We start from the raw sequence: 22975 nt of genomic DNA, 5'->3' as shown, positions 1-22975 counted from the left end.
TCCAATTTCGTGCTGCTTGGGCAGACAGTGTATATTTTTCCTAACTGGATTCGCGTCGAATAGATGCCAGGTTTGATACACCTGTTCCTCGCAACGGCAGCAATGTCTTCAAAGTACGTATATGCGGATATTAGCTAACAATCAATAATCCAATGAATGGGATTTTTTGAAATGGGACACTCAGTTACAGATACAGTTCACGATAAATTAGAACGGGATACTCAACAAATAAATTTGCATATATTAGGATACTCGATCTTTGCTAATTTCTCAGAACGGTATATCATTGAAATGCAACAACATAAATTTCCATACAATGTTAAATTAATTAACTTTATGAAAATTCTGTTTGTGGCTACCAATTCTGTGAATGAGATACTTCATGAACGCATACAACTATATTTATTTACTAACAGCTAATAATCTAATCTGCCTGTGCGGAGAAGGGGAGTTTGGGCTAGTGTAATATAATTTAGGAGAAGACAGAATGGTGACTTGGACTACTCAGGAGAAGCAAGTCTTTCAAGAGATTGTAGACTTTTAATGTGCAGCAAAACTTGAGATCCAATGTGCAGTATGCACACCTTTGTCTACCAGCCAGCATTGGTGAGACGAGACTAAGATTTTGTTTTTTCTTGACATGAGCTGCAGCACACGTTTCCTAGGAACCATTAATTCAAATAGAGTAACTTGGATATGGCATTGATTATAGGCAGCAATGTCAGGACATTGATTAATGTCACTGAACAGTGGAAGACAGACAGAAAGACAGTGCTGTGTATTATAATGTTGTAATTAAAGTATATGATGCTTGACAGACAGACAGACAGACAGAAAGACATCCCAGCAGGTGGGCAGACAGGTTGGCATCCAGACAACAAGAGCAGTCAGAAGGTTACGAAGATAGACAGGGACAAGTACGTGAGCAATCGACAGATAGAGTCAGTCCGCCTGTTCCACGAGTTTGTGAAAACAACTTGATCATTGCCATAGTTCTACTGCATTATTGTTTATCACTGTATTGATGTTTGCTGTGTATGTGTTTATAGCTGCTGTTCAATCAGCTCTGAGCTGTTCACGCTTTTCAACATGTGTCACTTGTGCACGTGATTTGTCTTCATGCTTGTGGTGCCCCTCACAACGCCTATGTATTAACGATTCAATATACAGCATGTCTTTTCCGTATGGTCAGTGTCTAGAGTGGCTTTCTTCACCTCGAGGTTCTGACTGTCCAAATTCATGTTCTGATTACGTATCATGTGATGACTGTCAATATGACATATCATGTGGATGGTGTGAAGATGGATCTAATACTGGAAAAGGCCATTGCTTCTATGGTGGTTTGCAGCATCCAGGGGCACCACCCCCAGCAAGTCAGTTTGTGCTACCTAGCTATGATTTTGTGCCTGTGGAAGTTCCTACAACAGAATATGTGCCAACCAATATGACTGTTACAACTTCTACACCCAGTTGGACTAGCACTGAGAGACCTACTGTAGTTGAAAATGCAACAGAGTTGTCATATACTTGTACAGATGAGCTGTGGTACTTTACTTCTTGTCCAGGTTTGTAAGCAATATGGTTTGGTTATTCTAACTGGTGCTTGTCATTACTTGTGGCATTCTAGTGTTGATGGTACTTGGTTATTGTTTATGTTTCTGTCTGTCTGTCTGTCTGTCTGTCTGTCTGTCTGTCAGAATACATTTCTAAACATACTGCCAAAGGCCAAAATGCCTAGTTGACTTAATCAACGATCTAACATGCAAGTCCTTTGACTTTCCTGTATATCTCTTTCGAATTGCACTTCTGCAGTTGAATCGATAGGCGTTCCCATCAGGAGGTCTTGGAAGTGTGAACCATTGTTCTTATCATACTCATCTGTTGACCCCATTGGCAACTGATGTAAATATTTTTGCATGCTCTCTCCCTCTCCCTCTCCCTCTCCCTCTCCCTCTCCCTCTCCCCTCCCTCTCCCTCTCCTCTCCCCTCTCCTCTCCTCTCCTCTCCTCTCTCATGCGCGTGTGTTTGTGTTTCTGTCTGTCTTTTTGTTTGTCTGTTTGTCTGTCTGTCTCTCAAGTACTTGTATTATTAAACGTTTTACTATAAAACATTTGATGCAGGTGCTAAATTTAGTGTGAACGGTATCTGTACTAAAACAAGTAACATGCGTATACACCTAAACTAAACCCACAAGGCATGAAGTGCTGTACGATATAAAAGAGAAAAGAAAACTATTGCAATTGCGTCAACAGCTCTTGCTTCCAGTGTAGCTAGACATCTTTCTCATCAAGATGTTTGCTTTTCGTTTTTGGTTGTGTCAAGAATCATTTCCTCAGAGTAGTTGGAGAATCTTCCTTTAACCTTTCTTTGTGCCATATCGCTAGCTCTGTCCCAGAGATGACACTCCATTTATGCTGTATCAGTGTTTCAACTATTTAAACTGCATAATAGCTGTTACCGTCATCTTTCAAGATGAACAGATGCCAGATTGTAGGTTATATATGTATGTGTATGTTTGTTTGTGTTTGTTGTTCTGAATTTGTTTTATTTTGTCATTATTAGTTTTGGCAGTGCATTGTATCAGATGCAACAATACATTTATTTTGGTTTGTTACAGCATGTCAATGTAATGGTCACAGCACGTGTGTTAATGGGTCAGTTTGTTTCAACTGCTCTGGCCACACGGAAGGTACTAGTTTGAAAGCTCAGCAAATTACAGTGATTTGCCTAATTACCATCGCCAGAATTGTTTGTTTTGTGGTAGGAGACCACTGTGAACGTTGTTCTCATTATTATTACGGAGATGCAAGAAATGGAGGAGAATGCAAACGTATGTTAGTTGCAGTTTTTGCGTAATTTTGTGCATTGCTTCAGCTGGAGTGAATGTATTGTAAATGTTTCTAACAGTCTAGTGAGGTGCCTTTCTGTAACTGCATCTCTGTCTAGTTTACAGATGTCATGGCTCCCACGTTAATGTCTGATGATTGTGATTTCAGAATGTGTCTGTAATGGTCATGCTGATGACTGTGACCATCGGACTGGTCAGTGTGCTTGTAAAGCCAGAGGACTTGGTGGCACTGAATGTGAAAGGTTATAATTTTGTATTCTTGTTTTTGTAAACATCTTAGAATCTAGCAACTTTGGATGTAATGCATGGATGTAATGCATACTGTATTACCTCGCATAGAAGAGCATGCCGTTATAAGGGTGTTTTATCAAAATTTACTTCAATGCTAGTTGGTATCTATATCGACATGCTGGTATAGAGTGAGGTACACGTACTGTAGTCGCAGTAAACTGAAGCTGTTCTTTGATATTAATATTGAGGTGATGCAAAATAGATTGGACATGTGGCATTATGGAAGTTGATGCTGTGCCAGCTGACGAAGGCAATTGCTAATGGTCAGGATGATAGTCAGTCAAAAAGTGGAAGTAGAAACTTTTTACACCATCGGATTCAAGTTGGCAGCTATTGCCAAATTTGATGAGCTTGGCAGCAACTTAGCACGAGCATCAAGGGAATGTCACAAGAATGTCTAGATCAAGATTAATTGAGGTATAACTGTGTTGGTAAAATTCCCTCATGTACGCCTTTATGCCATTGTACCTCTAGGTATGTCAACACCTTAGTAAAACTCACTCTATAACGGCATGCTTTTCTGTGCGAGGTAATATAGTACAAAATTGAACAGTCAGTCAGTCACTTAGCTCATTGGATTGAAATTGCCTATTTGAACTATAGAATTTGGTGATTGAAATGTTATGTAGATTTAGTAAATTTTGACTGACTGTCATTAGGTGTAATTAAGCTACGAGCGTAAAAGAAGTCACCACAATAAGTGGTGGACTGCTTCGCGAGAAGCTTACTCTAAACGGGCTGAATTGACTTCCGGTCTGTCTGTCGATATGTCGTTATGGTTGTACCTATGTTTGTACCTATGTTTGTTTGTAAGCGTGTTTCACGCTCAGGGAGTTTGTCAAGCCAATCAGCAATTGTTTTGGGATGTGAAACATACGTGACGTAAAAAAGCATATCGGCGTGAATCACTCTCAGGAATTTGTTGAGCCAATCAGCAGTCCTTTGGGACACCAACAATGGGTGACGTAACAATCCCGAGCATTATGATAGAAAAGCCGAGATGTCATGTTCATAGTAAAAACGTTAAACCATCGTCAAACTGAGAAGCGCAGAGTAAAGTTCAGGCTAGAGTTGTTCGTTTCTGTTACTATTTGCAAAACAAGCGAATTCATCGTTCTTCAAGAAGCCAAGCAAAGGTCCCATGGGAGCATGCATGTGTACTGTTGTGCACGACCAACATGTCATCCACGATCTTCAAGAGAGCAATATGTTTTAGCTGTAAGTAGTACTGATCATGAACGATCAACGTCGTCTTGTAAGAACATGATGATCTCGCCACCTCGTAGTTTAACTGCAAGCGATGCGCTACCCGGCTGCTCAGTGCAAGAATATATTTCCAAGTGTAAGTAGGACTGATGATGACGATCGACGTCGTCTTGCAAGAAAGATCTGTAGGAAACGTTGTACTGCATGCTTTCTTCTGGATTCGGTCACTACACATACATGTCGCTTCACAGTATTTCCCGTGCACGTACATCGATCTCTAGATGACGAATTAATTTTAACGGAACGAAAGATGATAGCAACAGCTCAACAAAAGCATGATAATCGTGTCCACCTCAAGTGATGCAAGCAAGAGCGCTTCGTGCAAGAGACGCAGCTGTCACACATGTGCGTGTACTGAATTTGAAGTGTAGTGGGACATTGATGATATTTAGTTAATTATCTTTAATCACATTGACGCATCCCTGGGTTTTCAAAGAATAATACATTCTAGCAACATAATTAATTAATGATAATGACAATAAATAGAAAAAATTAATGTAATTTACATTGATATTCACAATAAACACACACACACACACACACACACACACACACACACACACACACACACACACACACACACACACACAGACACACACAACACACACACGCTCGTAGCTCTGAAGCGACGGTGTAAACACAGCTTCATTTACTAGTTATTAGTTTAAGGGTTGTCGTATGCACATACTTCTATTGTAGCTTTAGCTAGACACTCTTACTTTTGCACATAGAAGTTTATGTTCAATATATGAAATCACTCAGTCAGTTAGCCAGGCAGTCAGTGTACTCCACAAGTTACAGCTTCTGCTAAACAAAAATTTGGTGGATTTGAAAAGATTTAGTGTGTTACAATGTGAACATGTTGGACGGAGCTATCTATGCAATCTTTTTTAATTTTTAGATGTTACATGCATACATTGCTATCATAGTTTTGCTTTTACTGGTGTTTCTGAACATAGAAGTTTGTGTTGAGTAATGATCTTTGTAATTAGTTGGTTGGTCAGTCGGTGATCTAACATGCAGTACATGCAGACAGACAGACAGACACTAGAAGTTAGATAATATATGTAGAGATGGACTTGTACTGTAGTTAAAAATTGTATATTGCTGTTATGTTTCAATAATGAAGTTTGACACACTGTGACTCAATAAGACACAGTCACCCGTAGAAACTATGTACACCAAGTGAAGGGTGCATGTGTGGTTACTTGTCTCAGCTTCTACAATTCGTTATTTCGACAGCAGATTTTAAAAAATGGGACATGGCACAACTTGTACTTGTTATACACTGTACAACAAAGTTTCTCTATTGTTAGTTTTATCTTTTTCAATTCGGACAAGACTTTATCACTGCCATCCCCAAACAGACAAGCCCATTTCTTGATAAATGTAGAAATTTAGGGATGGTCTCTTAATTACTTTAACTATAATAAGTTGCAAGAACTGTTGTTAAAGCCTGGTTTGTTTAGTGAGTCTTTAGGGCTGATATGATATTGTGCCGTTATCTGCGGTGGTAACATGCATGTACAGTCAGCCAATTTGCTGTGGAGAGCAAAAAAGTTTAAATTTAGTAGTTTTTGGACAGGCTACAGGCATGAAGTCAGGTATCAATTGACTGGAAATATAACTGCAGTTGCAAAAAGGTATTTTTATGTGTTTGGTAATTTAGCTTATCTTTTGCAGGTGTGATTCTCAACAACATTATATTGGCAATGGTGTGAATGGTAGTTTCTGCTATTGTGAGATTATATGTTAAGATGTGTTTTCACACTATGAATGAGATTACCTAATTGTGTGGTAGACAAGTTGTTGTCTGGATATCATTATACATTCAATATTACACTTAATCATGTAAATTCATCTCATTATGCATCTCAACCCGGGAAGGTACAGTTTTAAGTAGAATCTATTGTTGCTATGCTGTTAACTTTTAATTGTTTATGTCTTTAGGATGGTGACTTTTATGTTTTCTTCAGTAATGGCTCTAAGTACAAAGATAACACAGAAGTGAAGGTTACTGTATCTTATGCTGAAAATGGTGAGATAATATTTTTCATCAAGACCTGCTGGTACTATGTAGACATGTGGGAACCAGTCGTACGTACTTTGTTTTGTTGCCAAGTGGTTTTCTTCATTTCCCCATCTGTCTGTGTCTGTACTTGTCTATGTATTGTAGGTGCACATAGTGGCAAATGACTGTGTTTGTCAGTTCTTGGTTAAGAGCACACCTAACAAGCTGATTTGATGTTTTCAATTAAACCAGCTTACTTGCTTGCTTGTCCATGTATCTGTTCCTGGTTTGTGGTGAATGCAAGATATGAAGCAACTGATTGAGATTTAAGACAATATGGAATATCAAGTATAGACGACTGTATTCATTATGGACGTTGGTTCTTTGGAGATGAGCAGAAAAGAAAACAGCTAAATGCTGTTCCATGGATAGATACATTATTAAATTGCTATTCCTCAAGAGGCTAGATATTGGAAACTAGTTCTTATAGTTTTACATTGTGATGTGTGAAGCATTGGTACACATACAGCCATTTTAATTAAGGACTGTTGAATATAGATGATAACTTGTTGATACAAACAATAGTGCATCTTGAATGCATATAGATGTGTTCTAAAGATTCCTAAAATTTTGAAATCTTGAAGGTTCGTGTGTGATACCGATTTTTATAACAATCATCTGTTGATACATGCAAACTGAGCTTGAGTAAGAATGTGTTCAGATAAGGTGCTTTTGTGAATGAAGAAGCACTACAGTGCAAACCCTCAGCATGCCATAGCGAAGCATGCAGCTTCATTTACGTCCACCATATTGAACATACAGGACATTTATTTGGTCATATGTTATGCGGTTGCCTAGCAGGCCGGTTGGGTAATAACTGCATTTTTTATGAGCACATGGACAGTTATACAACGTTACAGCCTATTTTCGAATCCTGCATAGCTGTAGCCATCAGAAAGGGCTAGTGTCCAGGATTTTTCTAAAATCAGTAATCTGTGGTTTACTCAGACAGGATCATTGCTTGCACTGACATACATTAAATTGTTACATCTGATGAAAGCCTACAGAGCAATATTAGAAAAAATTAGAGATGTCAAATTTGTTGTTCTACGCTGTTTGTCAGTTTGTCAGACTTTTTGTTGTGCTTCTTAATGTTGTTAAATGTCATCAAGATTATGGTTGTTTGTGTTTCTCATTTTGTAGCTGACATTTGTATTTCACAGGTGATTCTAAGGATGCCATTCTTATTACTAACTGGACAAATCCTGTGGATGTGAAGTTTATCTTGGACTCTGGAGACTATGATTTGGACAAAGATACAATGACAGTGTTTGTTAACATTGAAGGATTTAAACCACCATTTTTATTTACGGTAACATTAATTCAAAATCACTTTATATGCTGAGCTGTGTGTGTGTGTGTGTGTGTGTGTGTGTGTGTGTGTGTGTGTGTGTGTGTGTGTGTGTGTGTGTGTGTGTGTGTGTGTGTGTGTGTGTGTGTGTGTGTGTGTGGTGTGTGTGTGTGTGTGTGTGTGTGTGTGTGTGTGTGTGTGTGTGTGTGTGTGTGTGTGTGTGTGTGTGTGTGTGATTATGACAATACAGTGTGGTGCATTAGATGTATGCTTTATGTGCATGATGTGTGCATTAGTTAAACACTACCAATACTTAATAACTATGTTCTACCTTCAGTCATTTGTGACTGTAGTAGCTTTTACAAGTTCACTATACAAAGACATTATTCGTTTGTCATTGTGTTCCATTACATTGGATGTGATGTTTAGCTGGGCTTTGCAACTCCACAGCCAGATCTTAACTTGCCAAGATTTTTTGTTACCTTCTTTGGGTTAGTATGTTAGTTAAAACACATTGTTGGTGTCTTGGCCAAATGTTTCTTTGCAGGTGTTTCACCTCAATGCTGCTGATGGCTGCTTTGGTATGGAAGATCAAGCAGAAATGGGAGTCATTTGTCACAAACAGGGTTAGTGGACCTTTGTATGTTGTTTTTAGGATGGTTTTTGAACTCAGCCAACAATTGATGGGTTGAAGTCTAGCTAATCATTTGCATGTACAAGATTTGACTTTATTACTGTGTAACGTTGTTTAGGCCCGAGTGCAAGAAATGGCTATGAGGGCTGCTCGCCCATTTGCTGCTGTCATGTTGATTATGGATTTTCACACAACTACTGAAGAAATTAACAGGCAACGACGGGCTGGACGTCGCTTGAAGGTCTGGGTATATGTCATCAGCTTCAGCATGAGCAGTTTATATTGTCATGATAATTGCAGTATGTAGTTGTTAGTCTGTTATCAGTACAGTCGTTTGTCATGTGATACTGGTTACTTGTAAGCTGCAGTACATCAACTCTGCGTATGTGATTTGGGCAGGACTTGTAAATTTGTTTATTTATTGGCATGATTAATTAATTTAACTCTAATGATGCTGATATGGTTTTACTTGTAAAATGCTCTGAAAAGTAGATCTACATGTGAAGACTGATTGTTTCTAATTAGTTTATTTTCAAAGTAAAGGTTACGTTAATGATTTTCTTTGGTGGGTATTTATGTCCACTGTTGTGTTTGCATAGGTTGCTCCTGTTGCATCTGAAATGTGTGCTAACCGTCGATCAACCATTGCAACAGTTTTAGTTCGCCTTCCTGGTTGTGAAAATGGAGTACCTGCTGTTGGTCAATCAGCCGTCTGCTTTGGAAGCTGTCTAGCATCTGTATCAAACCAGCAGACTCAGACCAAAGCAAGCAATGTGAAAGGACATGGCAATAAAAGAACAGGGAGTGGTTCACGGTAGCATATTGTATTCTTTTAGTGCTATAGATACAATGGACTAATGCTAAGTGATTGTAGAAACTTGGGTAGATGTAGAACATTCCCGGTATTTTTGCATTAGTCTTTAATACTATATGACTGTCCTTGCTGGTAACAGGTTCTGTTCTGGTAAAGTGGTCATGCTATCCTGATTCATTCAACAGCTGGATTCCTAAGAGCTTATTGAATTACTTTGTTTGCTCATCAAATGGCTGGCTATAGTATACCTAACACTCATGAATTTGACTTGAGAGAGATGGTTGTGGATTCACTAACTAAAGACTACCATGTTCCTGTAGGCTTATGTACCTGGAAGCAAGAGTGGAAGTTACTGATCAGTGAAATACAAATATGAGTTTTGTATCGACTAGTGAAGTTACATGGTTTGGGTTCTGTTTGCTAGTACATGCCAATTTGAGCTTTGCCTTATTGTTATAATTTCTCTCTTACCCCTTATTCCTGAGCTAATAATACAAAATTACATTACTAGCAGTGTCACACACTATATGCTAGAGGTAGAAGTTTGAAAGCAACAGTTGCAATTCTTGAGCAGCGTCCATTGCCCTAGTTGACAACAGCAGGGGATTCTGTTTTTACAGCAAATACACACGTTAGAGTGTCTTTTGTGCAGTATCTCTATCTTGTGCTGCAAATCTTGCCTCACTAGCAGACCTATACTGTAGCTGTCATAGTTGTGAATTCTATAGCTAAGCTTTTAAAGAAAAATTTTGAAGTGTTGTTCACGACGTCATGTCTTCACCATGCCACCATGCAAGGCCTACGCCTCACACCACACATGGCAAGATGAACGTTTAGCTGAGTAGTAACTTCCGACTTTCCAACTCGTGCTTCGCAAGTTGATATTGCATGCAGTATATCAGCTTGCTTGGTCTCTGCATTCAGGGAAACTGCAAGAGAGTCCTTACTGTAGACGAATATTCTAAACTTTTTTTTAACTAATACGGAGACTTGACAGTCATTCGTTCTCTCGCGATCGGCGGACAGATACTATCTACTGTACATTTGTCTAAAAGCTGTGTACTGTAGGCAGCTGTTATTGAACCCTTTCGAGTTGTACGGTCTCCATGTGTTTAATTAATTAAAAGTTAATTTAGCATGCACGTGTCATACCAAAATGTAAATGTGAGTAAACACAGGCGGAACTTGGCACTGTCTGCGCTTCGCAAGCCGCACGGTTACACGAACGCAGATTGGCCAGCGTAGCAATTATTGTGTTAGCTCGTAAACGTCGTCTGCTGTGCTTGCTGTGCTTGCCTGTCTTTTTTTGCTGGTTTCTTGAATCTAGCTTGCTCAAGCAAAGACCTAGAGGCTCTGAGGCGCGCTGTTTGTTGAAGTGTCTGTCCTAATTCACCCGGTTTCGAAGTCCTAGCAACAATTAGAGGTAGACGTCTAGACGAGAAAGTCAATGGGAAATTTTAAGTCTCTCTCTGTATGGTTACTGTTCTACATTCAAATTACTGCTAAGCCTAGCAGTGCTACTTGTGGAGGTAAGATTGAGCGTACTGCTACCGTCACGTACTCAGTGCTAGCTGATGGAAGCGGTACAGAAGAATATGCAAATAACTTGGACTGCTCCTGGCTGCTTCAAGCACCAACGGGAAGTAATTTGCGTCTTACATTTACTTCCTTCTCGTTGGAAAAGAAAGACACGGTAACAGGAAAATGCTATGATTATGTGGAGATCATGGATGGAATGGATTCCTCTCAGTCGTCATTGGGACGCTACTGTGGTATGTTGGACGGACGAATTTCTCAACCATTTCTTTCAACTGAGTCTTCGATGCTGCTAAAATTCCACACAGACAAAGGTACATCAGCTCAAGGTTTTGTGGCACAGTACAGGGCAGAAGCTAAGCCAAGTAGAGAACCAAAAATATTTGCCAGCAATAACACTGATCTTCATCTGGTAGCTGAGGGAAAGATTCTATTGACAGGAGAGGTAGTTGTGGGAAACAACATACCATTATTGTCCACTCTCCAACTTGTGAGTGAATCGATAGCAAAATATGAAAATCAGTCTGCAAATTGTGATATCACTGGCATACTCAAGCGTATTGAACAACTCGAGAATAGAGTGGAAGTATTTACGGTTGCTTCAGGACAGTCCAGCAATACTTCTACTTCCCACCTCAAATGTCTGAACAATTGCAGCGGCAATGGTGTCTGTACACATCAATACAACTCGACTGTTGCTGAATGGTTACCAGCCTGTGCTTGCAAACCTGGATACATCAGACCGACTTGCTCATCGAGAGTGCAGAGATTAGAAGGGGATCAAAGAGATGGTGTCAAAACCATTGCTAAGTTGGAGACCTTTTCAACCTGTGCTGCCATTGCAGGCAGTGCTCACACAGGTTCTACAATAATTGTTATTAACTATGCAATCTCTTGGCTAAAGAATGAAGATGAAATTATGGTTATTCAAATGCAAGGCCAAAATGCTGGTCAGTATGAGTTCACTAGAGTCCAAAAGGTTACTCGATCAATAATTTATCTCATTCATCCTCTTGTTCACACTTACTCATCATCTAGCAATGCAAGAGCACAAATAGTCAGAGTGCCTAACTATTCAAAGTTTACAATTACAGGAAACGGCAAACTTACTGCGTTAAACTGGAATGGTACCAGTGGTGGAATAATAGCCATTAGAGCTAGGACATTCACTATTGATCTGGGAGGAACCATTGATACTAATGGAAAAGGATTCCGAGGTGGTCCAGAAAAGAAGTGTTGTTACTATTGGATTGGGGTGACTGGGGAGTCATGGAAAGAAATCGGATTTCCCAACAATTATCAGACTTCTAACAATGCTGGTGGAGGCGGATCATCATACTGTCAGTGTAGAGAAATAGCAGGATCAGGAAGCTACGGTTCTGTTGGGTTACCTCCATTGGGAAAATCATGTTCAGGATCCGGACATGGCCAGCCTGGTGCCATATATGGCAGTCCTAATTTAACACAACTTTTCTTAGGTTCAGGAGGAGGAGGAGGTTGTGACAGTTCAACAACATCATGTGCGGCGTATTCTGGTTCAAATGGAGGAGGCATTATCTACATAACTGCTGGTACAGCAACACTACATGGCACACTTACATCAGCAGGAAATCGTAGATTAGAACCAAAAAACACTTGTGTTAAGACAGTTGGTGGTCCAGGAAGCGGTGGGACTATATATCTGCAAGCTACAACATTAAACTTGGATGATACTAGGGTGTTCAATGTCAGTGGAGGAGACCGTGTTTTAGTCTACAACAACCTGTTTAGTGGAAAGGGCGGTAATGGAAGAGTGCGTGTGGATTATGACACTATGAATGGATACTCACACCTTACTGCCAGTGCAAAATCAATAGAGACTTCATTTCCGGGTGTAGGTTTTTGGGGAAGAGTGCCTCCTGGTTAGTGAGTTGTAGTGACAGATTACAATGGTTCAAGCAAGCAAGTTCAATTTATTTACTTATAAAACAAAAAATGTATAGGATAGTAGCTGCAATAGTGCTGAGTACAATTGAATGTTGCATCTAAAGACGAGCGAACTTTCACTGCACACATCAAGTGGAACTAGCCAGCAGAAACTGTTGAGCCTTCGCTACTCTGTTCATAACATTTATGCAATGGTGCAGGGTTTGAACAAACAAATAATCAAACAAGTAACAATGACATAGGTAGGTCAAAACACATGCATATAGTATGAAATATAGGTTGCATAAATTAAAGTGTCTTTAGACACACATGGCGGACATCATAAGGTTTTATGTACAGGTAATGTTGTATTGCATTCTACTTCAGGCAACACTGTACTGTGTAGCACTTTGAATGACTCTCTGCATGCTTTCGATGTAGATCTACCGCTTTCTGGAATATGTCCTCACTATAGCAGCACCTGTTGCCACCAGTACAGTTCTATGTTGATATACGGTTCTATGCTGTTTGATATGTGGTGATAAAATCACACTTTGATCACAAAGAAACGTCTGCTTGTCGGAACCTATAGTTACTATAATCCAAATTGAAAGATACATTAGAAGAGATCCATGCATAATCCAAATGAAAACATGCATGGCTATATGTATATGTAATGCATTCAAAGCGGCAAATGGATAAGGAGCTGCCACTATACATGGGCACGCCCCCAGCGGGTTGGCCAGGTTCCTGTGCACTGCAATCTCCTGAGGTACTTGCAGAAGCCCTGACTTCAACACCAACTGTGGTGTGGGTAATTAAAGTCCCACTCGGACCCCAGTGATGGACTTTGTCGCAGTCGGGGAAGGGGGGGGGGGGGCTTTCCACTCCAGTCAAAGAGTAAGTACTCATTTATACTCCTGAGTCGAGAGAGGCAATTGTGTGTGAGTTTCTTGCCCAAGGAAATTATGCCATAGCTCGCCATCACTGTGACTTGAACTTGCAATCCTGTAGGGTCCCGGATAAACTAACTCCATGCGATGACTCTCTACTAACCAACTGAGCTATAGCACCACACACACACACACACACACACACACACACACACACACACACACACACACACACACACACACACACACACACACACACACACACACACACACACACACACACACACACACACACACACACACACACACACACACACACACACACACACACACAGACACACACACAGACACACACACAGACACACACACAGACACACACACAGACACACACACAGACACACACACAGACACACACCACACAGACACAGACACACAGACACACAGACACAGACACAGACACAGACACAGACAGACACAGACACAGACACAGACACAGACACAGACACACACAGACACACACAGACACACACAGACACACACAGACACACACACACACACACACACACACACACACACAGACACAGACACACACGCACACACACACACACACACACACACACGCACACACACACACACACACACACACACACACACACACACACACACACACACACACACACACACGGACACGGACACAGAGACACACACAAATTTTGAATCAGCTCCTCATATAACTTACTTTGCTTGTCAATCAATCAAGTTTACCAGTAACTGTCTTAGTAACCTAGAGTGGTCGAGTTCACATCTTGCTAAGCGCTTTGTTTGGGCGTCCAAGCCTCTTAGGTAGGCGTGGTTAGTAGAATGAGTTGCTTTGACGGTCGAATTCGCGAATATCCAGGCATTATTGTCGACTGTTTTAGCACCGAGAACTGTTATACGTATGGACGTGTCTTTTTCTTGTCTCACTGTCACAAGGACCACATGGAGGGACTATGCAGACCGCCTCTAATCTCTTCACTACAGTCAGGGTCAGATATATATTGTAGAACAAGTTTTTATAAAATTTGAAGATATTATGGACTATTTTGCTTTCTATTTTTTCTACTGAGCTGTGTGTGTGTGTGTGTGTGTGTGTGTGTGTGTGTGTGTGTGTGTGTGTGTGTGTGTGTGTGTGTGTGTGTGTGTGTGTGTGTAGATAGTGTAAATCTACATTCATTATCACTATCATCTACAAGGTTTGGTTTATAGTAATGCTGCAGTGCGGAATTGTATATGCAATGTATATGTAATGCTTGCCTGTACGTGTACTGTACAGTGCTGATGGCATTTACTGTTCGGAGGTGACACAAAAATTGCTTATGAGAGATCCCGAGTTTTCTCATCTTAAGAGACATATAGTATGTAAACAATTTAAAATCAACAAATATTTCACATCTTGAAAAATAATTATGCTATTGGTTTTGCTTGAATTAGAAAGAATTACCCATTAGTGTATCGACTATGATTAAGATCAAACACCCGATGACAACTAAGGTGAGTAATGAATAACTAACTATCTTGTGTTTATGTTGTGATGGCAGTTTGGTATAGGTCGAAGAGATTAGTGTTACTCTGCTTCCTGCTAACCATTGTCCTGGTTCAGTCATGTAGGTACATTTTTGGCACATTTGTTTGTAATAATATGGATAATATAACCAGCCAGCATAGCCTCACATAGCCAGACCCTTTCCCCGCCCTCATACTTCCAGCAAGAAAGGAAGTTTGCCCTCATACTTTCTTGGAAGCATGGTGATGCAGTATGGTGATGATGCATGAAGTGGTCCGGCAGGGGTGAAGGTCTGCCAATGTGAGACTAAACCAGCATACTTGGTTGCTTGGTTACTTGTATGTCTCTGTTTGTCTGTCTCTCTGTCTGTGTGTCTGTCTGTCTGTCTGTCTGTCTGTCTGTCTGTCTGTCTGTCTGTCTGTCTGTCTGTCTTTTTATGAAAGTTGCAATTCTAGAATGATTCTCAAATAGTTACCAAGGCTGTTAGGATCTAGGAATGACAGTTGGTGTATTAAATTGTGGCTTTCTGGAAATGGAAAGAGACAAGAACAGAAATTCGATGCAAATAGAATGGCAAAGTTTTTTGGAAAAGGAAAGGTAACAGCCATTGCACATGTGCCTAAGAATGATGTAATGACTGTTGGCACATGCGCCTAAGAATGACGTAATGACTGTTGGCACATGTTAGCATTACTGTTTGATGACGTTGACAGTTATGTTTGCATATGCTATATATGTGTTCTCAAATATAGCAGTTTTGACGCACTTTCTTGGCACTCATTCAGCTGTATTTCACCACCAGCTAGAAGCTTTATTGGCTTTTTTGAGTGCGGTTTGTGGCATTGACTTTGCATTTCCATTTACAATTATTTCACAGATTTCTTGCGGGACTTCAATCATGTGATGATCTTTCCCAGCTTTTTTCCTCCTTTCCAGGCTGGAGGGTGAAAGGGATGGAAAGCGTTTCCATGCTTTCAGGAAAGAGAAAGTGTGTTGCTCAAACACTCAGATCCACTCTTCTAAATCTTTCCTTTCTTGGAAAAGTCTCAATTGAATACGCCGGACCCATTGACAAGCTGTTTCAATACAGCGTGGAAATGCAAGTCCATTAGTTCTAGACCATTTTGCAAATGCTAACAAGCAAAAGTTTACAGAAAACTACTATAAGTAATGAAAGGGTTTTGTTGCATGTATCTGTGATTTGTAAAAAGAGAACTAGCAGTAAAATATAAATGCTTTTAATAGTTATTTTTGTTGCATTCCACATCTGGCTAATGATAATAAAGCTCTTTCTCTGTTGTTTCTTAATTTATTCAGCTGGGTTGGGATGCCATTCTTGTTGCAAGAACTTTTCCCAGACTGTGTGTTTTACTGGCTGGATTGCTAACTTACAGTTGGCTGCCTTTTCCTATTTTATGTATTTGTCTTTTTGTTGTTTCTTCCATTGCAATTATAGATTTGCTACAGATTTGTGTTTGCAAGTTTGATTTAGCACATTGCTTCGGGTTTTCACAGTTTTGTTGCACTTTACAGGTTTCTAATTGAAGGACAGAATGGCACAGTCCTATTTACAGGTACAAGATTTGTATAGTTAGAACAGTATGCAGGAAATTTTGAGTGTCTCCATATTTCGTCACTCCCAAAGCATGTGTACAAAACGTTGTTTCTTGGTTAATTCTAGTGCAGTCCCAAGACCCATTTTGACTAGTTATGCGTATAGTGTATGCGAATCATGCAGTTTGTTGTGGAAAACATTAGCATTAATATTTATAAATTATATTTATTGTTACTACTTAGAAAGTAATCGTACGCCGTGAGCCAAGCCTTCCTCCGTGCTCACTGCGCTACCTCAAGTGCTGTTCGCCTGCTCGCACGTGAGAGAGGGTGCTTGAGCCGAAACTGCTCACACGGAGTGAAGGCTTGCGCAAATCCGTACGTCAGCTGATGACGTGCAGCGGCATTTTCACATCACAAAACTTGACCTAAATACATTGTTTTCATTGGTCGGTGACTTGATGCAAATAGAGTTACTGGAACCTTTAGCTAGATTGGACACGTGTTTAGTTCCTTGTTCTCACCCCACAGGGTGATCATATCACAGCACACAGTGGTCAACGTAATTACGCACCTGCCGTGATTTCTATGCTGCAGTTACGGTAATATATGCCCTCACTGGTAATTTCCTGCACCTGTCAGTCTAGTAGCGTCTTCCTCTAGAGATGTTTCAGCAACGCACAGAGCAAGACTACAAAGCTGCAAAAATTGCCTTGTGAGGAAGTCTAGACATAAACGTCCAGTTGCTCTCGTATCGCAGTTGCACACTGAATTGATGAGGCTGCATCTGAACGTCGGCTGTTCTTGGACAACTTCAATTGAAGTCAGTGAGGTGGAGAACGGAGCATCCGCTCTCTTCACAGTCCTTGCTGAGTAGTTTTCCCACTGCTCCAGAATGTAAGATGGGATGATGGTGTTCCCTGGGTTTGAAATCCAAATTCGAAAGACCCTAGTGACTCAGACTGAGACTGCATGTAACTCAGTTGCAAAGAATCCAATCTGTCCGTTTCGGTCTGGTGTCTTATTGCCTAAAAACCTTGCTGACTTGTCAATGCACACTCGTTATAATCTTGTTAGGTCAAACGTTAATCAAGTTAGGTCAAGTTTCGTGACGTGAACATGACGCTGCACGTCATCATCTGATGTTCGGATTTGCAATCAAGCCTTCCCTCGGTGCGAGCTGTTCTGGCTTAAGCGCCTCCTCTCATGTGCGAGCAGGCAAACAGCACGTGAAGTAGCGCAGTGAGCACAGAGGAAGGCTTGGCTCGTGAGGCTAGCTTAGTGGTTAGCGACAATAGCTACCACTCCATGGTTTGGGGGTTCAAACTCCATTGATGACAGTAAATTATGAAACTTGTGCCCATGAGACTATGACTCGTTTCAGTTGTTGGGGAGTTTCTGTGGTCTGGCGAATGGTCCGTTGACGATGACGTTCAGCGCTTTCGTGGTGGTCATTGATATCCACTGGGCATGGTGTACCGAGTTTGCGGTCACTGTAATGCCTGCAATCTATATCGAATTTGCGGTCACTGTAATGCCTGCAATCTATATTAAATTGGCTAGTCATTGATCACCGAGTGGACTACACAGAAACATGTACCCTGGTAGGCTCACATGCCGGGTTGGTGGGCGCCCAGATGGGGCTAAAGACTCCACTTGCCCATAATGTATGGGCATAAAGACACATTGAGCAGATTCTGGGTTTGCCATTTGGAGACACTGCACATTGCAATTAGAATTTTAATGCTGTTCTTGATTAAAACGTTGGCTTTTTAAATATGTATTACGCTGCATAATGCATTTGTCAGTGTTGCATTTATGTAAATGTTATCAGAATCCTATCTACAGTATGGGTTTTTGCTAAAGGAGATTTTCGACTTGACACTGACGATCTCAAGCAAATGGCTGCTCTTCATTGTAAAGACGGGTTGGTTTGGTTGTTCTGTCATTGATTTTGTCTTTTAGTCTTTTAGTGTTTTTGTAGGAATTTAAAGACGTTTAGGAATGTATATCTAGACACTACATTTTGTCATCCTAAGTTGATGGTGATCCCTTCTCGGGAAAGATCACAAGAAACAACCTTGAGTCTTATTGACAGGTACATTGGAAAGTTTATCTTGCTATAGCTTCTTGTTTATTTTCTGTGTGCCAGTTAAACTGTGTTTCTGCCAGTCTGTGGTCTGTTTATTGTTTTAGAAAGCTGGACCAGATTGTATGATTTAAACGGTTGGTCTGGCCGTGGACCTCTTTGTGTACCTGCATGCTTGGGTCATATTGTTGATTGGGAATTTGGTGACAGTTTTAATTTGGTGATTTGGCGATTGACAAGAGAGTTGTTAAAATTAAATTTTTTTATGTGCATCTACCTACTGTATCACATTATCACAATCCACACATCACTGTCACAGTGTATTGACCATGCATGGCCATTACCAGTTTCTCTCTACCTGTGAGTCTTACAGAATACCTCTACGAAGTTCAAAGCTGTAGCCATGGTCATCATATTTACCACGACATCTGGAGCCCTACATTGTTGAATGTTTCATAGGTTCTCACAATAGATGGGCGCCATGTGCATGCATTACCTGCATCGAAATGCATACCTCTGTGTAGGGCGGAAGAAAGGAACACATTATCTACATCTTATGATTTGGTGACACCCTACGTTGACGGAACTCATAGATTGCAAAATTTAGACATTTTTGATCATTTTGCCAAATATTGACGTTGCCAAAATTTCCCAGTCTATGGTATGTATACATAGAAAAAGATAGCAAAATAAGGTCTCATCAGATGTGGACACCATTTTATCAAGTTCTCAATATAATATCTACATGCTTGAACAATTGAATTGTGTAGTGTAAGGCACGTCTTATGTACTACCTGGTATCATGTATAGTGAATTTTAGCTAGTGGAAGTTGGCCTTGCTTTCAAGTATGTATGTATGTTTGGCAACTCATATAATGGAACATGTTGGATTTGGTCTGCCTTTGTTTTTGCTCTTTTGTACATAAAACAGGTATCTTCAGTGTTGTTTATGATAAATGGCATTTGCAACTTGCTTAGGTGGCTGTCTGAGAGTCCGCATCATCTTGTCCATCTCAACTGTTCTACATTGGGATTGGAACACATCATTATGGCTGTGTCAAATCAGTTTAAGACAAAGGTAATCAATGTACTACATACCTACTTCTAGTGTTGTATGGATATTAATAATTACCTTAATTAAATTATTGGATAAGGAAATCTTTAATTAAAATTGACTTGACTTTGTTACAGTTTAGTGCTTAGAAATAGATTTGTATTATTGAGCTAAATAAACAATGCAGTCATGGAGTTAGATCTGTGTGATGTCAGTTGTTTGTGTTGTTAGCAGTACAAGCAATCTGATCATTTAATACATGTAGTTACATTTCCTAAGTGCAATGGTTGAAAAAATCTTTTATTGAGAAATGTACATAGCTCTGTCATGTCAACTGTCACTTTGCTAAAATTCAATGCATTGAGTCTTGTAATTTTGCGTGTTTATCGATTGTTGTAAATATAGATTCACGTTCATCACTTTACTAAGCAACAATACGAAGATCTTCCATTGATATCAGAATGTCTCACAACAGACTGTAAATCAACACGAATTCATGCTTGTCGCTGGAAGGTGACGAAGTTGTTAAATATTTGTTTGTCGATTTGATTGTGTCTGGTTTATTTTTAGCTTTATAAATCTAAGGGAGCGTCTTTGCCTTGTGGTGTTCAGGCAGTACGTTACGATAAACCTCAGGTGATGCGAATTAAGCTATCGACAATATGGTTTACTCGATTGGCTGATGGTTTTCCTGATTCAGGTTCAGTGTGAGTCACATGTTTCAATATTTAATGCATGCATTACTTTCTGTAATGTTTCCTCTATTTTGACTTTTGTACTGTTGTAGGCATTTGTCACGGTACAACATATGGCGGATACCTCATTCAATGCACAGTTCAATGTCTGAAGTAAAACTTACAATATTATGACAATATGTTACAGCTGGTAGAGATGTACAAACTGATAGTGCAACTGCTTTATGACGGACTTTGACATGTCGATTGTGCAAAAACATGAAATTTTGCTTTCAAAATTGATTTCTGTGTATTGTGTTGCTGCCACAACAACTGCAGCACAATTTGTTTATGTGAAGTAGTAAATTCCGGTTGATTTTGTGTCTACACTTTGCAACTAACAACTTAGACCGGAAAGGCTATAATATAGAGTAAAGTTTGTTAGGAAGTATTTGTTGATCTTTACACTAAAGTTTTCCAATAACGATGCAAGGTAGTGTTTAGTATGAGGCTGTTAATTGTACTCTACTTACCTGGTATATAATTAATCACTGTAGGTTGGTATTCTTTATTATTGCATTATTAACACTATGTTTTGTAACTTGTGACTGTTGAAGAGTTTAATGACTAATGCTTTGAATACAAATATTATTTTGGCCTCCAGGCGTAGTGATCAGATTAGTATTTGCAAGAACTTGCCAAGCCTGTGTCATGGCTTATACTATTGCTAATATTGATTATCTTTAATAGAGAGTGTTGTGTGTGTGTGTGTGTGTGTGTGTGTGTGTGTGTGTGTGTGTGTGTGTGTGTGTGTGTGTGTGTGTGTGTGTGTGTGTGTGTGTGTGTGTGTGTGTGTGTGTGTGTGTGTGTCACTGTGTGTGTATGTCTGATTCTAGATTTTGAGAGTGGTGTTATGGGAGCAAACAACGACATTGTGCTTGTCAATTTGTGCTTAGGTTGTTTGTTTGTGTGACAGATTCGAAACGTTGTCAAATATCTTCATCCACAAACGATCACACCCATTGTCATACCTGTAGGTTCAACATCTCTAGCAGCTGCTGTAAGCAGGTACGAACTGCTTGAGGACAATACATATAGAGACAACTAATTAATTGTCATGGTTTAATGCGATAGACTCAAAGACTTACTAGACTCGACTTCAGATTGTAACATCATTGAGTTTTCGCACTTGCTGTCTTTGGAGAGGCCATGTCAGTGGTCGAAATCAAGTGCTAGAGTTGTTGACACTGTGTCTGATGATTTACTATTAAGTGATGAGGCATTATCGCCACCCAAGCGTAAACGCAAGAGTAATGATCCTGTGTCTGTGCCAGCCGATGAGATGTCAAGAGATGATACTAAGCCAGTTGGTTCAGCTGTTGAAGACATCGATTCTGCTAGGATAGTTGATAAATGGGATGTAGAGTCAGAAAGTGATGATGAATCGAAACTTCATTCTTTGTCATTTAATTGCTCTGTAAATGCAGTTGATTTGCAAATAAAATCGGACTGTGCAGCTAATGCAGAGTGTGTTGACAACACAACAACGACTGATAGCCTTTCAGCTGGAGGGACACTTTCATCAAATTGCAGCGAGTGTGACAGCGAGGATGTGAGTAGTAAATGGAACGTGTGCTCTACACCTGGTTTGAAGTCTCGGCCAAGCATTCATGTGCTTTCTTCTCTTCATCACAAACTGTCTGTGGAACGATATCTTCCACTTCAGTGCATTCGAGACTTGTCGTCAGACTCTGCAGATGAACAACACTAGGAGTTGTGACAGTATGAGTAGGAGATCAAGAGCTGGGCAATCAGTGTTGTGAATGAGTATAGTTGACAAATAGTGGCAAGAATGGATCAGTGAATATTTGTCATTTTGCAACAAATTTAAATTTTGAATTCAAAATTGTTACTTGAAAATGAGGTACAGGTACAGTACTAGTACTGAAGGGTTGCTTACTGATACATACAATCATATTTTTGTATGTCTGTAGAATTGGAGACGTATTGTATATTGAAAGAATTGCATGTCTGCTGGTTGTATCAAGAGTGGATCATGCTGCGGATAAACTCGTAGCCTTCTGAAGTGACATGATTCACATGCAGTTTAATGTGTATTTAGATTAGTAGTACAGGCCTAACTACTCCGACTAGAGGTATAATATGTGCATTAAACTGCATGCTTATGCAGGCGCATACCTATGGGAAGGTTCGAGGGGTGCGAACGAACTGACCCATTTCAGTCGGAGGTCCGCTCTTATCTCTGTATACTGTACAACCAATCTGCATGCTATAGTTGCACCAAATGTAGAAGCTGTAAGTACCTCTGAAGTGCAGACTTGGTTGTAGATGTAGCTAGATTGATGTAAGCAGATTTAGATTCTGAGACTTCTTGGCACGTACTGCATGTGGAGTGTATATTAGTATTATATGTATACTCTGCATATTTATCAATGTCTTCCAATAGACTTGGCAATAAATAAATGGATTCATTAGAATAGAGCATGTT

At 40.0% G+C, this 22975-nt stretch overlaps 3 protein-coding genes across 5 annotated transcripts in view; all 3 read left to right on the top strand.

Annotated features, from left to right (window-relative positions):
• Nucleotides 1-9354, top strand: part of LOC134181841 (attractin-like) — a 34608-nt gene extending 25254 nt beyond the window's left edge. For both annotated transcript variants that reach the window (XM_062649123.1, XM_062649117.1), the window contains 12 exons: nucleotides 1050-1565; nucleotides 2618-2689; nucleotides 2765-2830; nucleotides 2997-3090; nucleotides 6089-6144; nucleotides 6207-6292; nucleotides 6356-6443; nucleotides 7640-7788; nucleotides 8197-8258; nucleotides 8315-8393; nucleotides 8520-8642; nucleotides 9001-9354. In XM_062649123.1, the coding sequence (XP_062505107.1) occupies nucleotides 1050-1565; nucleotides 2618-2689; nucleotides 2765-2830; nucleotides 2997-3090; nucleotides 6089-6144; nucleotides 6207-6292; nucleotides 6356-6443; nucleotides 7640-7788; nucleotides 8197-8258; nucleotides 8315-8393; nucleotides 8520-8642; nucleotides 9001-9219 (1610 nt within the window). In that variant the 3' untranslated portion in view covers nucleotides 9220-9354. The remainder of the gene's footprint in view (nucleotides 1-1049; nucleotides 1566-2617; nucleotides 2690-2764; nucleotides 2831-2996; nucleotides 3091-6088; nucleotides 6145-6206; nucleotides 6293-6355; nucleotides 6444-7639; nucleotides 7789-8196; nucleotides 8259-8314; nucleotides 8394-8519; nucleotides 8643-9000) is intronic.
• A 2198-nt stretch (nucleotides 9355-11552) lies between these two features.
• On the top strand, nucleotides 11553-12890 carry LOC134192666 (uncharacterized PE-PGRS family protein PE_PGRS36-like). The gene has a single exon (XM_062661418.1). The coding sequence runs from the start codon at nucleotides 11671-11673 to the stop codon at nucleotides 12655-12657; it is 987 nt and encodes a 328-aa protein (XP_062517402.1). The 5' UTR covers nucleotides 11553-11670; the 3' UTR covers nucleotides 12658-12890.
• A 1520-nt stretch (nucleotides 12891-14410) lies between these two features.
• On the top strand, nucleotides 14411-22875 carry LOC134181507 (protein artemis-like). 2 transcript variants are annotated; one of them, XM_062648793.1, is made up of 13 exons: nucleotides 14411-14577; nucleotides 14865-14946; nucleotides 15023-15082; nucleotides 15140-15195; nucleotides 16629-16669; nucleotides 18516-18576; nucleotides 18634-18747; nucleotides 19717-19816; nucleotides 20198-20305; nucleotides 20363-20499; nucleotides 20580-20640; nucleotides 21443-21534; nucleotides 21601-22875. In XM_062648793.1, the coding sequence occupies exons 1-13, from the start codon at nucleotides 14411-14413 to the stop codon at nucleotides 22235-22237; spliced, it is 1716 nt and encodes a 571-aa protein (XP_062504777.1). In that variant the 3' UTR covers nucleotides 22238-22875. The 2 variants fall into 2 exon arrangements, with proteins under 2 accessions (XP_062504777.1, XP_062504770.1); XM_062648786.1 differs by having other exon boundaries at nucleotides 18498-18576.
• Nucleotides 22876-22975: the final 100 nt, after the last annotated feature.

The sequence above is a fragment of the Corticium candelabrum genome, chromosome 1 (genome assembly GCF_963422355.1).
Source record: "Corticium candelabrum chromosome 1, ooCorCand1.1, whole genome shotgun sequence".
NCBI lineage: Eukaryota > Metazoa > Porifera > Homoscleromorpha > Homosclerophorida > Plakinidae > Corticium > Corticium candelabrum.
This window is presented reverse-complemented; position numbering and strand designations above follow the sequence as displayed.